The sequence below is a fragment of the Micropterus salmoides genome, unplaced genomic scaffold (assembly GCF_014851395.1).
Source record: "Micropterus salmoides isolate LMB-PRFRI ecotype aquatic unplaced genomic scaffold, ASM1485139v1 Ms_hic_scaffold_8, whole genome shotgun sequence".
Taxonomy (NCBI): domain Eukaryota; kingdom Metazoa; phylum Chordata; class Actinopteri; order Centrarchiformes; family Centrarchidae; genus Micropterus; species Micropterus salmoides.
Genome location: NW_024044570.1, coordinates 36,225,926 through 36,241,102, shown reverse-complemented (window position 1 = coordinate 36,241,102; position 15,177 = coordinate 36,225,926). Strand labels below are relative to the sequence as shown.

Sequence of the window (15,177 nt, the reverse complement as noted above, 5' to 3'; positions counted from 1 at the left end):
CAAGGAACAAAAGGTCCCTTCAGCCCACTGTTGTGTGCGTTTCCACTGTGGTCTAAAGACCTGCGAAGATTAGGCAAATTAACCAGCTGACCTATACGCCGTTCAAAGTCTACAAAAGAGAGGAGCAGTCGTAGAAAAACAGCCGACATTCTCCAGTTAAAGCCAGTAGCCTCTACTCGCCCATTCAGAATTTCACTACAAGGCAAGACCCGCCCCCACAAAGTACCGGTACTTTTGGAAAGTACTACCCCCTCGAGCGGGGACTTTTTGGGGGGGAAAATGAAGACCCTAGAACTAAATTTAGACCCTGGTCCCTTCGGTGGAAATGCAGTGATTTCCTCCAAAAGTTCCTTGTATATATTTCCTTTGGTCGAAACGCAGCTTAAAGGTGACGAGGCCTTTGCTGCCTGGGCCCCTCAGCTGTGGAACATCAAATTATTAGGCTGTAATATCAACCAGAGCATCCTCTGCATTCAGTACTAACCTGCTGTATTTTATGCTGTCATATAGTAACAATAGTGCCCATTATGTAGTCTGCACATGTCATTCCAACAGCATGATCCTGTGATGACAGTTGTAGGCTACATTTCAGAAAACATTTAGCTTAATGCATGTTTAGTATACCAAGATCTCCCTGTTTGCAATACCTGATCTTAACTTGTGTGTCTGTATCTCTTATTTTATGCTATTTTAGTGAGCAAAGCAGTGGAGAGAGAGACTATGATCAGCCTGTAGTTTGTGTGTGCACTGTGTGGTTTAAGCCTTCACAGCGCAACGCACACACACACAGAAGAGGAGAGCAAGTCTGTTTTGCAAACAGGTTTCTTTGTATGTATTTCCTTATAGATCATTGGTTTGTGTGACCATAGTGAAGAAATTTGGTTGTGTTTAGGTATAATTTTGGTATGAATTACCATAAATAAGCTCTATTACAAAAATATTATCTGGACTTTACTAATTTCTAAACCCTGGTCACAGCTGGCTATGTGTAGGGCTGAAACAATTAATCGATTAAGTAGATTACTAAAATGCATTGACAAATTCTTTGCATCGAGGCTTCGTTTAATCCATAGAACTATATAGCACACTGTGCACACACATTTAATACTGCCGCGCTTACGCTGTGTGAACACGACGTGATTATGATGGCGCTGTTTGCAAAGTGGAGGAAGAGGGAGAAAATAGTGAGGGACGAAGAAGAAAGTGTCCAAAGTATGGGATTATTTCAAGCTAAAAGAAAACAATAACTCGGTAATGTTACAGTCCATCCACCAACGCCACCGCCAAGTAAAAGTACTTCTTAAGGTGTGTTCACACTGAAAGCGAAGTTAATATTCGCCTCGCTTTACTCGCGCGAGTTTGACCGCTGGACATTTTGAGTGTTCACACACAGAACTTGATAAGCGAATAAACACAACCCGCGAATACTACAGCTGTATGAACCCAAAGTAAACCTTTTGCTGTGATTTAATTGCAATAAATGGATCAAACTGATGCTGAAATAACTACAAAACATATAAGATATACATACAAGACATATGAATTAATGCTTTGTCAGGTCTGTCAGCAAGTCAACAGGACAACAACTTTTAAAATGTTTGTTTTCTGAATGGAGTTCGGATCAAGCTGGGCTATGCTATGCTAACCTGTTCACAGTAAAGTACAACGATAGCTGGAATAAAGTTACAGACACACAGTTTCTGAACTCAGCGATTAATTAAAGCAGTTAACTCTAACTCCTCCTGCAAGTAAATAGCGTAGTTGTCAGAGCATAATCCAGAACGACTACTGGTGTTTATTTGTCTAAAAGCTGCAGCGCTGCTCCCCATACACTTCCCCGTTCTTTAGCAGCTCTCCATCGTTACACCGCTCGCCAGGTCCTCTCCAAACAACGCTCAGAAGCGCCGGTGATGTTTGGACAATGTCACCGCTGATAGGCTTTCGCAAGATCACATCAAGCGAGTTTCTCGACCAAGTTGAAAAATCTCAACTCGCACGAACCAGCAAATGTCGTGACAAACGCCTCTTTCGTGCCGCCCAGAACAAATTTGCAGGAATTCGGGTCTTTGCATTGACTTGTATGTAATCAAGCTGGCCAAAACGCTGGATTCGCTTTCAGTGTGAACACACCTTCAAACAATGCATCGATGAATCGCTGAAATCGTTGAACCTTCGAGTCAAGCAGTGGAATATGATTTATTATATGTGCATTTTAAAACCCATAGTATACCATTTGAAATTCTCACATCACAACAATTCCAGACTTGCAAAACTCAAAATCACTGCTACAAAATCTGCCTGTAGACTGCAAGAGATGGGCAGAAAAAATTTATTCTTTACAATAAGGTATGTGACTTTTACACATGCAGTAATTATTTATAATGTATTTCACTTGTGTCAGTGCTAGATGCAAACATTTCCATTTTCAGTATATGACTGCAAGCTTTGTTTGCATTGTGTAATCCTTACTCTAACTTATCCTGTTTATATCATCCAGTCGATTTTAAATTCAGTTGTAACACAAACTTAAATTCCTAACCTTCAACTCTGTCTTTGTTGAAGTTTAGGGCCAGTATACCAATGTTCTCACTCTACCATTTTGATGGCATTTAGACAAAAATGGACATGGCAGGCCTTGTGAGGATGGTGTCTTACTTGTGAGACTTGTGGTCCAGGATATTGTGGTCCAGGTCGATGTGGTTGATAAGTCTCCAGATGTAAAGAGCCTTCATGTCTTTGGTTACAGACAGCAAGCTTTGGCAGAACTTCATGCCCATCTCCTGTAGCTCCTTGGTTCCTGTCTGCAGGCCCTGCACACACAGTCCAATTATTATTTTACTTTTTTACAATAAAAACGGAAGCTCATGTACACAGGCACTGACTCACACTCACAGTTTTATTTATAAGAATGTCGACCTCCATAAATGCTGATGCATAAACTTGCTGTTACATACTGAACAAAGGGAACTACAGTCAGGGACTAGGAACAGGTCTAGTAACTGGGAGTAACTGAACTGAAGTGCCCTCAACTAAAGAATATGAACATTTATGAACTGCGATGCTTGGACTGATAGCAAGTTCTCAGTTACCGATTAATATCATACAACAGCTACCCCATCTCTTCATGATATCAATGTTCCTGTTCCAAACACCTATTTGTAAGAAAATCAGCTATTCCTGCTTTACAATGTAAAAGACAGGTTTGTTTGAAATAAACATAACACATAAATCTATATTGACACTGGGGGCACACTTTATGGATAATAATTATAATGATGATATTTAGTAGATTATGGATTTAAATCATATAGCTACAGTAGTAGCCAGACAAAACAAATAACAACTTAAAGCTAAACAGTCTGTTTAAATCCATCAAACTCTTTCAGTATATAAATGAAAAGCACGTAAATTTTATTAATGGAGTCAGTACAAGCCATCACTGGTCATTATCAAGCAAAGAGTGAAAATATAAGGCCCACACGTATGAACAAATTAATTCTTAATTGGCACGTATTGTGGATGAAACGTGTTTGCAAATAAAGTAGAATGTGTAGCCTTAAAAAATAACTGAAGGAAATCATATTTCCCCATGTTTTGGGAACTAATTTAGCTAAATAAGAGAATACTGAAATTGGCAGCAGCGAAACAGGGCTACAATGTAATCCTTCTAGGCAATAGTACATCGTCAATGTACAGTATGTCCACTAAAGTGCTTGTTTTTGCCACTGATAAGCTCAGATTGGTATTATAAGAGAAAACATTATGGTGGTGATCCCTACAGAGAGAGACCATGTGAAAGAGTAAGATCCTTTTTGTTACCAGAAACTGTTGCTATAAAACTCTTGTCAATGGCACCAGACTCAATTGACAAATACAGTAATTTTACCTTGCAGAAAAAATTGTTGTCCCCATTAGTCACTTAGACACAAAACATGGGACATTAGGGTCCAGGTAAGAAATTACATAAGTTTCACTTAAAGGTTGTTGATTATTCTAATGATCAAATGTCATGAATGTGCACCTCCTCCTGAAGAGGTGGTATTCATCAAGCTCAAACAAACAATGTATGACAAGTTTTTGCAGTCGAGTAGAGTTGAGTTTGGTGGAACCAAAAAGGAACACTCCTGCGAGCAAACCTCACAGGTATTTCCTTTCATGGTCTTGCACAAATTCAGTCTGCACATGAGGAAGCATTATGCAATTCATACATAAACATGTTAATAAACATCAGTTTGCGGCAGTATATGAATGTGTGTGTGTGTGTGTGTGTGTGTGTGTGTGTGTGTGTGTGTGTGTCCTAACCATTTGTGCATATGTGCCAGTGCTAGTGATTCCAATTACTTGTTACATCAATACATCTTAGTGTTCCCTCTCCTGATTTACTCTTTTCTTCCCTGGCTTTATGCATGTAGAATTATGTCCATGAGTTGAATGTCGAGTGATCGAAACAAGTATGTTGCGTCAGTAATGTCACCAACAGTTTTCTGAATAGAGATATTCTGAAACCTGGCTTTAAGTTTGCAGTGTACCACTGTTTTCTCAGATAAAAGTTGGTAGAGCTGAGGAGGACTGAATCAGAGAACTTAAAACACCTGTTACTTCAGGTTGAGTGTCTAGCCTAATGACACTGCGACATGAAGAATAGGGGAACCTGGGATCAAACCACTGACCTTCCGGTTAGCGGGCGACCGCTCTACCCCAAGCCTCAGCCGACCTAGATATGTAATTTGTCAGTGCCTTCCAAAGTCACCCACACGACAGATCAAACAATGATTCATTTGGCTGTTTTCAGATCTGCCACCTTCACAGTATGTCTGGTTAAGTTTATGCAACTAAAACTACTTGGTTGTTATGGGAAGACTGCGGTCATTGTTAAAATGTAGAGACAGGATGTCTCCAGGTCCTAGATGTTGTTGATCCAGCCATTCATCCAACTCCAAAGTTGACAGCAGTTTCACCTCAAGGTCCACTTGTAGGAGATAGAGCGGATCACTTTTTAATCAAAAGATCAGCGGTTCAATCCCCGGCTCCTCCAGGCTGCATGTCGAAGTGTTCTTGGCCAAGATACTGAACCCCAAATTGCCCCTGGTGGCTGTTCCACCATTGTGTGAATGTTAGTTTCTGTTTGAGCACTTAGGCTCAGTGTATGAATGGTGAATGTGATGTAAAAGCACTTTGCGTGGTCACAAACACTACAAAGGCGCTAAAAATATGGAGCATTTACATTTAGGTGTTCCAGACACTGCAGGTTGGGCAAAACCATAGACTGTATATAAGAAATGGACGTAGTCATCGTAATGTCACCCGTTGGTTTGTTGACTGCCGTTTTGAAGCCTCGAGTTTGGTCGATAGGCCGTCGCCATGTCAAATTTTTGCAACCAGGAAGTGCCCGTAAGTGACGACACGGCGGAGCTAACGGCAGTGTGCGGAGCTAGCTAGCTTGCTTAGCTAGGTGCAACTGTACCTCACGTTAACTGTCATTATAGCAGGGCTGATAACTTTGTCTAGCGAACAACAGCCTTAAAACTAAATGTCCTCACCAGAGAAAGTGAACAGCCAACTCCTAATAAGCTTTTTCAAAGGCGCTGGTTAAATTTACACAGTGCCGCGGGTATGAGTCGGTTCTAGCCTGATTGACAGGTCGCTATAGTAACGACTTGTCAATCATAGATAATCTGAAACATACTCTGCTTTAAAAAAAAGTGGGACCATAATTTTCTAAATGAACATCATTTTGTATTGAAGAAGACTTGAAACTAGCGACTGAGACCATAAACTCATCAGGAAAGTGTTTACTGGGGTAATTATTCAGCTGAGAAGTAGGGTCTTTTTCCCATTATTTCTAATGGAGCCGGACTTCTTTTTGCAACCAGAAGAGTCGCCCCCTGCTGGATTTTCAATAGAATGCAGGTTTCAGGGACTTCCGCATTCGCTTCCCGCTTGGGCAAAACACAAACAAACCATAGGAGGTGTGAGACGAAGAGGAAGTGTGGCAAGAGGGCAGGGATACAAGTTAGGCTGAAAGCTAACCCTAATGGTTATGGCTGTACCATCCATTCTGCTCGTGAATGTCTGCTCACTACACAACAAACTGGATTACATCGGACTTCAACAGACTTCCCAGCGTGAGTTCGAACACTGCTGGGTTTTTGGCTCAGCGACAGCATACCACACTCCACCATTCATCTGCCAGGGCTGATAACCTTTCCGAGCGGATAGATGTGCAACTCTGTCGGGCAAGACTCTGGGAAGAGGACTGTATGGGACTTATATCCAGCTACTGCTCACCAACCAACATGGCTCAAATCCCAGCTCGCTTTCCTCTTCTCTGGGCATCACTGCAGCTTCAGGGGCACCGTGTAAACTTTTCAAAGATACAATTATTTTCCATTGCAGCAAGGACCTGCTTTGAAACTATCTTTTCAAGGGTTTTTGAAAGAAAAGGCAGTTTAGAGTTTGGGCGGTAGTTATCAAGGATGTTGGGGTCAAGGCTAGGTTTTTTTAGGACAGGTTGTACACATGCCTTCTTGAAGTAGACCGGGACACTACCAGTAGATAATGGGCTGTTACAATTAAAAAGCAGGTGTGGGCTAGAGGAAAGCTTCATCTTCAACATAGTAGGGTTTGGGCTAATACTAGCTCTTAATAATTCCACCTTACCTTGTGTATTAAAAATATCTCACAATCTGCATCACAATCAGCAGAGGCACAGGGAGAGGCAGGGTTCACCAACAGATCGAGAGTCTTAAAAAGAAATCTAGGATTGTGCAGGTGGACAGCAATAAGATTTGAGAAATGGTGAGCTCTTGCATCTTTTACCAAACCTTTGGTTTCCTGTTGCTGATGGGAGGGTAGGTGATAAATGAGAACATTTATTTATAGCTAAATGTTTAATACCTGAATAAATGAATGATTTATAAGGTGTGTAGCATAAAAGAAATAACAAAAGGATGAATAACAGATATAAAATGGTGCGATAAACCTTTACTCAATGGAAATAGTGAGATGAAGTATGTGCTTTAGTTGTCAAAACATAATGGCAAAACGCTAATGTGAGGGCAATCAAGTTCACTAAACGAGATTCAGTCAACTTCGATTTGTGGCTTTCTGTACACACAAACATTGTCTCACATCGTCATCGTTTTATCTATTTGTCTAACACTAACAATAAATAAACAGATTGTGTTTTTTTAAAGTAATGATTCATTGTCAGTTTGAATTTGTGTATTATGTATTGACAGCAAATTCCTGGGCTGCTTTTTGTTGCCAGTCTGCCCGTGCACACACACACGTACACACACACACGCACACACACACGTACACACGCACACACACACACTTACCTTGTATATTCCCTGGTCACAACCATTGTAGGTACTCTCCATTGTATAACTTCTCAGCACGCCCATTTCCCTCCAGACAACCACCCTTGCTGTGGCAGAACGAGACTTCTCCACCTGACAAGTTCAAATCAGAAATGATGAGGAGCATAATAATGATAATCCATATGACAAAAAACTATAATGATAACAAAAGTATGGTAATGATCAAAAACAATAATTTTGACGAATATGTGATTATGATTTAGATAATTAAAAGTATTATAATCATTATTCTACTTTTTGTTGTTGCTGTTATTATTACCAAATAGTTGCAGCTGTTGAAAGAAAAGGCGGGTGCAATACGATCCAAGGTCTTTGGAATGGTCTAGAGAAAGAAAGAGATGGACAGATAGAACGACATCAACAATGCTAGTCAGTACAAAGATAATATTAGTAAAAATACTACATGCGTCCATGGAAATTATGTCAACTTATAATTCTAAATATATCGATAGTTGTGAGTGTTATTATTTGTTTAACTATATAGGTTGATTGATGTGTTCATTTAATAAGATGCTGGAATATTCAGGATCTTCACTCCTCAACCTTTCGGCTGAAGAGTGTAACCATGAATTCATAACATCTATTAATAATGTTGATATAATTGTGTAATAATATGTGTCAAAATGAACTGCTCACTCACTGTCCTCCAGTATATAATGAAGTCATGATGCCCCCTATAAAATTAAAAAACATATGCAGAACAACGGGGTGGATCTTTGTGTGGTGTAAAAGAGATCTCTGCATTCAGATCACACCAGTGAAACAGGGTTAATCCCAAATTTGGTTAATATTAGACCAACCCCTGGGCATAGCTGATAGAGATCTATATCTCTGTGCTATTTATGTTCTATAAATTAATAATTCATTTCAAGTCATACAAAAATCTAAATTGTGTTAAACAATACTAGATCAATTATTGGTTAGATAGCGGATTAGAATTAGAATCACAATCAGAAATCGCTAAATTGCCAAATAGTTGTGCAATATGGCATTTAATTATTTACATGTGCACAATAAAATCGCTTTTTGTGCAACCATTAACAGTGTGTACTGTTGAAGCGGGGAGCAGGATTTTTGGGTGGGGTATGAGAGGCAGTGAGCAGTGCACCAGATGTTGATTGAGGAGATGAGGATGGACTCAGTGATGGTGGTGTAGAAAAATCATTTTATTTGGCAGGCTGCCACAAGAAGTACATTCTATGTTGGGCTTTCTTGATGAGAGAGCTGTAAAACGTTCAGCTCCCACTTAATGTCCTGTGAGATGTTGGTTCCCAGGACGTGGAAGGACTCCTCTAGTGTTGACTGTGGTGTCCCACGGTATAATGGGGATGGGAGGGCCTGAGCTCTTCCTGAAATCCACCACCTTCTTCACTTTCTTGAGACCATTAAGCTCCAGGTAGTTCTGGCAGCACAGTTCACCAGACGGTCAATCTCCTACCTGTGGGAAGACTCATCCCCACAAAAGATGAGCCCAATGAGGGTGGTGTCATCCGTAAACTTCAGGAGCTTGACAGACTGGTGACTGGAGGTGCAGCTGTTGGTGTACAGGGAGAAGAGAAAGGGGGGAAAGAACGCAGCCTTGAGGGGAACCAGTTCTGATGGTCCTGGAATCAGATACATGTTTTCCCAGTTTCACTAGGTGCCTCCTGTTGGACAAGAAGTCTGTGATCCACCTGCAGTTGGAGTCAGGCACACTCAGCTGGCAGACCTTGTCCTTCAGCAGAGCCGGATGATGGTCCTTTAGCGGAGCTGAAATCCACAAACAGGATCCTGGATCCAGGATCCACACCAGCGTTTTAGCATGCACATTCAGTGGCCGTTCCCGTACACTGGGCATGCACGTGCTGGTGTAAACATGAAGCAGATGGTCTCTCTCTTTCGTAGTTACAGAAGATTTGGCGAAATAATAAAGTAATGCAGATGAAGAACCGCACCAGATTTTTTTAATGGATCAATAATAAGCTGGGACTGTTTCTGAATGTACCACGGGAGTTAAAAGGCTGTGGCGGCGTTATTTGCACGGTACAAAATATTTTAATAAAAATACCAAATCAAAATTTCTGTCAGTAGCATTGTGTTTCTGCTTTGCATGACTTATGAGACCCAATCAGAGAGCCAAACGTCAGTGTCTGCGCCATTGTTTCTAAAATCCTCTCGTCTCCATTTTAGGTCTTTGTTTTTGCTGTTTTAGTCTGCAAGGGAGGTGCAAACGTAGCAAAAGTCTCCGTTTTAAAACCAAAACGTAGTAGTATGGATGGGTCCATGGGTTCCTAAGGAGTCCAAGTGCCTGGGGATGAAGGGGCCATGGGGGAGACAGAGTCAGGCCCAGCTGCTTTGCTGGCTTTCTGCCTCCTGAATAGCCTGTTGACATCTCTCACAGATGGAGAGAGGGGTAGGAGAGTTTGTTCTGGTCGCCTCTAAGGAGGTGGAGGAGGAGCTTATGGCCTTGGGCTGATTGGTGGAGTCACGGGGGATAGTATCAGGACTGTCCCATTGTCTCTCAAAACAACTGTAGAACTAGTTCAGCTTGTTGGCCAGGTGAAAGTCATTAATAAAGTAGGGGGCTAGGGAGTAGGTTTGTGGTTGGTGATCTGTCTTAAGCCTCTCCAGACAAAAGCACAGTTGTTGGCAGAGAACTGGTGTTGTAGTCTCTCTGAGTCCAGCCGTTTAGCCTCTCTAAAGTTATATTCTATTATTAAATAATAGTAATAATAATCATTATTACATTATTTAACATAAATATCTTGATGCCATTTAAACCCTAATCTCCAACAGCTGTACTGGACGAGACAAGTGCGCTGCCCTTCATTGGAGATGAAAAACCAAAGCTAACTGAAAACACTTGTGATCACACAGAAATCTCACCACAAATCCACACAAGTGTTAACTTCACCACTTCTGATAAAGTGCAGTCCACAGCTGCTTCAGTGGGAAGCAAGCTGGAGCAGAGAGACTCCCAGACAGAGTAAAGATGTCTGTAAGCAGAGACAACTCAACACAGAGCTACGGGTCAGAGGAAAGACCACACTGCAGTCCAAACATTTTACAAGTCTAAATAAGACTGCAGGAAATACTAACACATGCACATGACTCCAAGCAACCTGTTCTATTATGACTTTGTTCTCCAAATATTTTTTTTTTTTCTCACATTACAAAATTCAACTCTATTTGGCATGAAAGACTTGTTCAGACTTGGCCTCAGGTGACTGTAATGACGATAACGATTGTCATTACCATACCCAGATGCACTAATGATCCAAGTGGTATCCATCCCCTTGATAACTATCCCACAGAGATTAAATAGATGGGACTCCCTGCCAGTAAGTCAGAACTGGGAAGCCACTTGGCTGAGAGGCGAACTGTCTTGAACTATTTTCAACCAAGTCCAGTTGATCATGATTTTTCCTTGGATAACTATGACCTGGATTACTGAGAATATTCACAGTGTTTATATATATTTCTCAGTCATTTGTATTTGCACATCGTTATCTAGTCTACATTGTTATTATTATTATAGTAGTAGGAGTAGACGGGAGAGGGGGGAGACAGAGAGAGGCAGGGCAAGCCGGTGTGTTTAACTGAGGTCTAGCCTCTTGTGTGTCTGAGTGTGGGAGAAGAGAATTCTGAGGACGGTGCTAAGCATATTTAAAATTTTTTGCCAGGGGGCAACCATTGACCATCTGTCAGCCATCGCCGATGGACGATGGCATCGTCTATCGGCCCAACCCTAAAAGAGAGAACCATACACCATTTTAAACTGAACCCTCTATGGCTGGCTTGTCTGTGTGTGTGTGTGTGTGTGTCTTACCCTATACCCAGGGTCCTCTTTCAATCCGACTGTGTCAACAGCAGAGCCAGACTGCCAAAGAGTCTCCTTAACACTGCAGCCATACAGGAACACATTCTTCTTTCTAGAGTGGCCGTGGTAGTCACAGAAAACCTGGAAGACATGCACAGGGAGAGAAACAGCTTTTTAGAGCTGCATTAAACATCGACACAAATACTCCAACCAAATTAAACTAATAATACAGATTTTGAGCAAACTTCTCAAATCTCAAACATACTCCCCAGGATATGATCTGAGAGGATGTAAAGACTGGAATTATTCAGTGAGGTGGGAAATGATACTGAAACACATGCTCTGGGGAAAAGACAAGCTGTAATAAAATCTTACGGAGGGGAGGGCCTTAATGTAATGACAGTCTGTGGGCTCCACTGATATCCCAATCTGATGACAGAGAGCACAAATTACAGCTTGAAGTGCTCTTTGCACCTGGGTGGGATGATCCGGTGGCTCAATGAGCTGCCCATGTGCCACAGCTGTTCATGGAGAGGGGTTACCCAGGATGGCTTAGATCTTGTTCCTCATCTTCCTCTTCGCCTCTGACTCTAGTTGTTCTAGGCTGTTCACTTTGGGCCCGACCACAGAGCTGGACTCCCTTACCAGCTAGTTCTTCCTGGATGGAAACTGGGACAGTGGGCCTCCTGTTCGTCTCCTAGTCCAACACCAGCTGTTTGGTCATGCTGATATTGAGCATGTGACAAAGCTCTCTGTCAGTCCTCTGTCCTCGTTGTCGTTTGTCTGGTAGTCGACGATCCAGGATGCAATGTTGGGGTGCAGAAACATTGTCAAGTTTTTGCCTTAGAGGGTAGGGCTGGATGATGTTGTTGAAAGCACTGGAGAAGCTGTCCTCTGACGTTTGTGGTTTACTGAGAGAGGGGGATGTAGCCATGTTCTTAAATGTATTTAAAATCTATTGAGTACAGATGTAGCAATTTAGTTTGTGTACTCTATGATACTATCCCATCTCTACTCAGTTCTCAGGCAAGTAACACAACTATGCAACCACTCCATAAGCTCTATAAACAAACACTGAAGGTACTGGATACAAAATCCAAATCTATAAATGCTCTTTTCAAAACTGCGTGTGCGACATTGCGTGAAGTAATATTAATGGTATGTTAAATGGTAGGTAATGTCTTATATCTGGATTTCAGTCCAAGATCAATGCTGTTGAATCATTGCAGCTAAATGTTAGCATCCTGAATCAGCTGTCATTGTCAGTGACCTTTCAGTTTATGTTTATGTCTATCTGCTATCTTCAACACACTCCATTCCTCCTGCTAACGAATGACTTCACTCAGCGAGTGAGTGTATACTTGCACTTTCGCTCACAACTGACCGGGAGAATGGATCGTTTCAGGAAGTGATTCAGGAAGTGATTCAGTTCAGTTCATTCTTCCAAAGACTTTGTCCTTTTGCGCCATCTTCATTATTGTGCAATACCTGGGAGCTGCTCGCCTTCTGTCGTCTTTTCTGCAGAGAGGAAACGTGCCGCTTTGGAACACACTGTCTTTTTCGCCATTTTGTGGCCGACCCTTTGGAGATACAAGACATGAGTACCAAATGAAAGGTCTGCTCAAGCCGGATCGATTGATACCCCCCCGCCATCACTGTGGGATGTTCCGTTCTAAATCTACAGGCCTGCAAAGCATAGGTATGCTTTTGGTGACAGTTGTGTTGATGAATAGTCACTGTTTTTATCAATATTTCAATGTTTTGTTATTTGGAGCTTTGTTGTATGGACAGAAAGAGTGTTTTAAAGATATCTCCCAATAAAAACCAACATTTAAACAGTAAATATTGCCAAAATATGGACATTCACCTGGTATATTTTTGAAAATATTTTATGATAACTGTTGTATTTTAGTTTATTTTCATCAGATTTACAGTTACAATTCCATTCTAGGTGTATTAGAAGATATTCAGTTGCATTATAAGCTTCCTTATGGTGGTTTTGATGGTTTATTGCATTAAAATATAGCGAGGATGAAAATATCATATTTTTTCTTAATTGCATCTCCATGTAGTCTGTAAAGGTAAAATAAATACCTGACCTTTCAAAGGAGACCAGAATTATGCATCTAGGCCAAATGGTTGAGGAGTTATTTCCGATTCATTTTGGGTATTTTGGGCATATGCCTGTCCCCAAGAGGTTGAAGGATCAGCTACCCTAAAAACTAAATTTTAAAGGGGGCTTACTGTACGTGTTCGCCTGAAAAGAGAAGTCGCTAAAATAAATAGCTCTAACCTGTCAAAGCTGTTCTTCTCAACTTAACTAACTTTGTTATGAAAACCCTGTACTCAGTAACTGAAATAGAAATTGATGAGATGTTGGAATAACTTTGTGACATTGCTGAAAATGGGTCCATCCATCGTGTCGAGAGACATGAGGAGTCAGACAATCAGACAGGTTGGAAATACACCTCTCAGTTAGTTGAACTTATTTGGAAGAGAAAATGAAGGTGAACAGAGAGAGTATGACCCCAATCACATCTACTGACCTACTGACCTGATACTTACTGTAGATTTCCTGTGCAGTGAGGAATCATTAGCAGTCGTTGATTTGTTAATTTTTAACAGGGGGGATAGTTCAATAGGAGCACCCCATGACTACATGTTGCTATGATCATGTCGCTAGCTCTACTTTATAATATAGAATTGAGTATTTATAGTACAGTGGATAGAAAAAGTCTGCACACCCCTGTTAAAATGCCAGGTTCTTATGATGTAAAATAATGAGACAAAGACATATCATGTCAGAACTTTTTCCACCTTTAATGTGACTTATAATGTGAACAGTTCAATAGAAAAACAAACTGAAATCTTCGAGGGAGAAAAATGAAAAATAAAAACATTACAATAACCTGGTTGCATAAGTGTGCACACTCTCTTATAACTGGGGATGGGGCTGTGTTCAGAATTAACCAATCACATTCAAACTCAGGTTAACTAGAAGTCATTACACACCTGCCATCATTTAAAGTGACTCTTGATTAATCACAAATAAAGTTCAGCTGTTCTAGGAGGATTTTCCTGATATTTTCTTAGTTGCATCTCCGAGCAAAAGCCACGGTCCGCAGAGAGTTTTCAAAGCATCAGAGAGATCTCATGGTTGAAAGACATATTTCAGGAGACGGGTACAAAAGCATTTCCAAAGCATTAGATATACCATGGAACACAGTGAAGACAGTCATCATCAAGTGGAGAAAATATGGCACAACTGTGACTTTACCAAGAACTGGACGTCCCTCCAAAATTGATGAAAAGACGAAAAGAAAAGTGGTCAGGGAGGCTTCCAAGAGGCCTACAGCAACATTAAAGGAACTGCAGAAATTTCTGGCAAGTACTGGCTGTGTGGTACATGTGACAACTATCTCCCTGATTCTTTATATGAATGGGCTATGGGGTAGGGTGGCAAGATGGAAGTCTTTATTTACAAAGAAAAACATCCAAGCATGGCTGAAGTTTGCAAAAACAAACATCAAGTCCCCCCAAGTGCTTTGGGGCTGTTTTTCTTCAGCTGGAACCGGGGCCTTAGTCAGGGTGGAGGGAATTATGAACAGTTACAAATACCAGGCAATTTTGGCACAAAACCTTCAGGTGTCGGTTAGAAAGCTGAAGATGAAGTTCACCTTTCAGCACGACAACGACCCAAAGCACACATCCAAATCCACAAAAGCATGGCTTCACCAAAAGAGGATTAATGTTTTGGAATGGCCCAGCCAGAGCCCAGACCTGAATCCAACTGAACATCTGTAGGGTGATCTGAAGAGGGCTGTGCACAGGCGACGTCCTCGCAATCTGACAGATTTGGAGCGCTTTTGCAAAGAAGAGTGGGCAAATATTGCCACGTCAAGATGTGCCATGCTAATAGACTCCTACCCAAAAAGACTGACTGCTGTAATAAAATCAAAGGGTGCTTCAACAAAATATTAGTCTAAGGGTGTG

The 15,177-nt window shown here is 41.2% G+C and overlaps 1 protein-coding gene across 1 annotated transcript in view; it reads right to left on the bottom strand.

Moving 5' to 3' along the window:
* Positions 1–2,611: 2,611 nt before the first annotated feature.
* The window catches only part of LOC119894361 (cytosolic carboxypeptidase 4), a 144,311-nt gene continuing 131,745 nt past the window's right edge, over positions 2,612–15,177 (bottom strand). Inside the window, exons 22-25 of the mRNA XM_038707068.1 lie at positions 11,194–11,325; positions 7,645–7,707; positions 7,344–7,457; positions 2,612–2,810 (exon numbers count right to left, since the gene is read on the bottom strand). Of these exons, the coding sequence (XP_038562996.1) occupies positions 2,652–2,810; positions 7,344–7,457; positions 7,645–7,707; positions 11,194–11,325 (468 nt within the window). The 3' untranslated portion in view covers positions 2,612–2,651. The remainder of the gene's footprint in view (positions 2,811–7,343; positions 7,458–7,644; positions 7,708–11,193; positions 11,326–15,177) is intronic.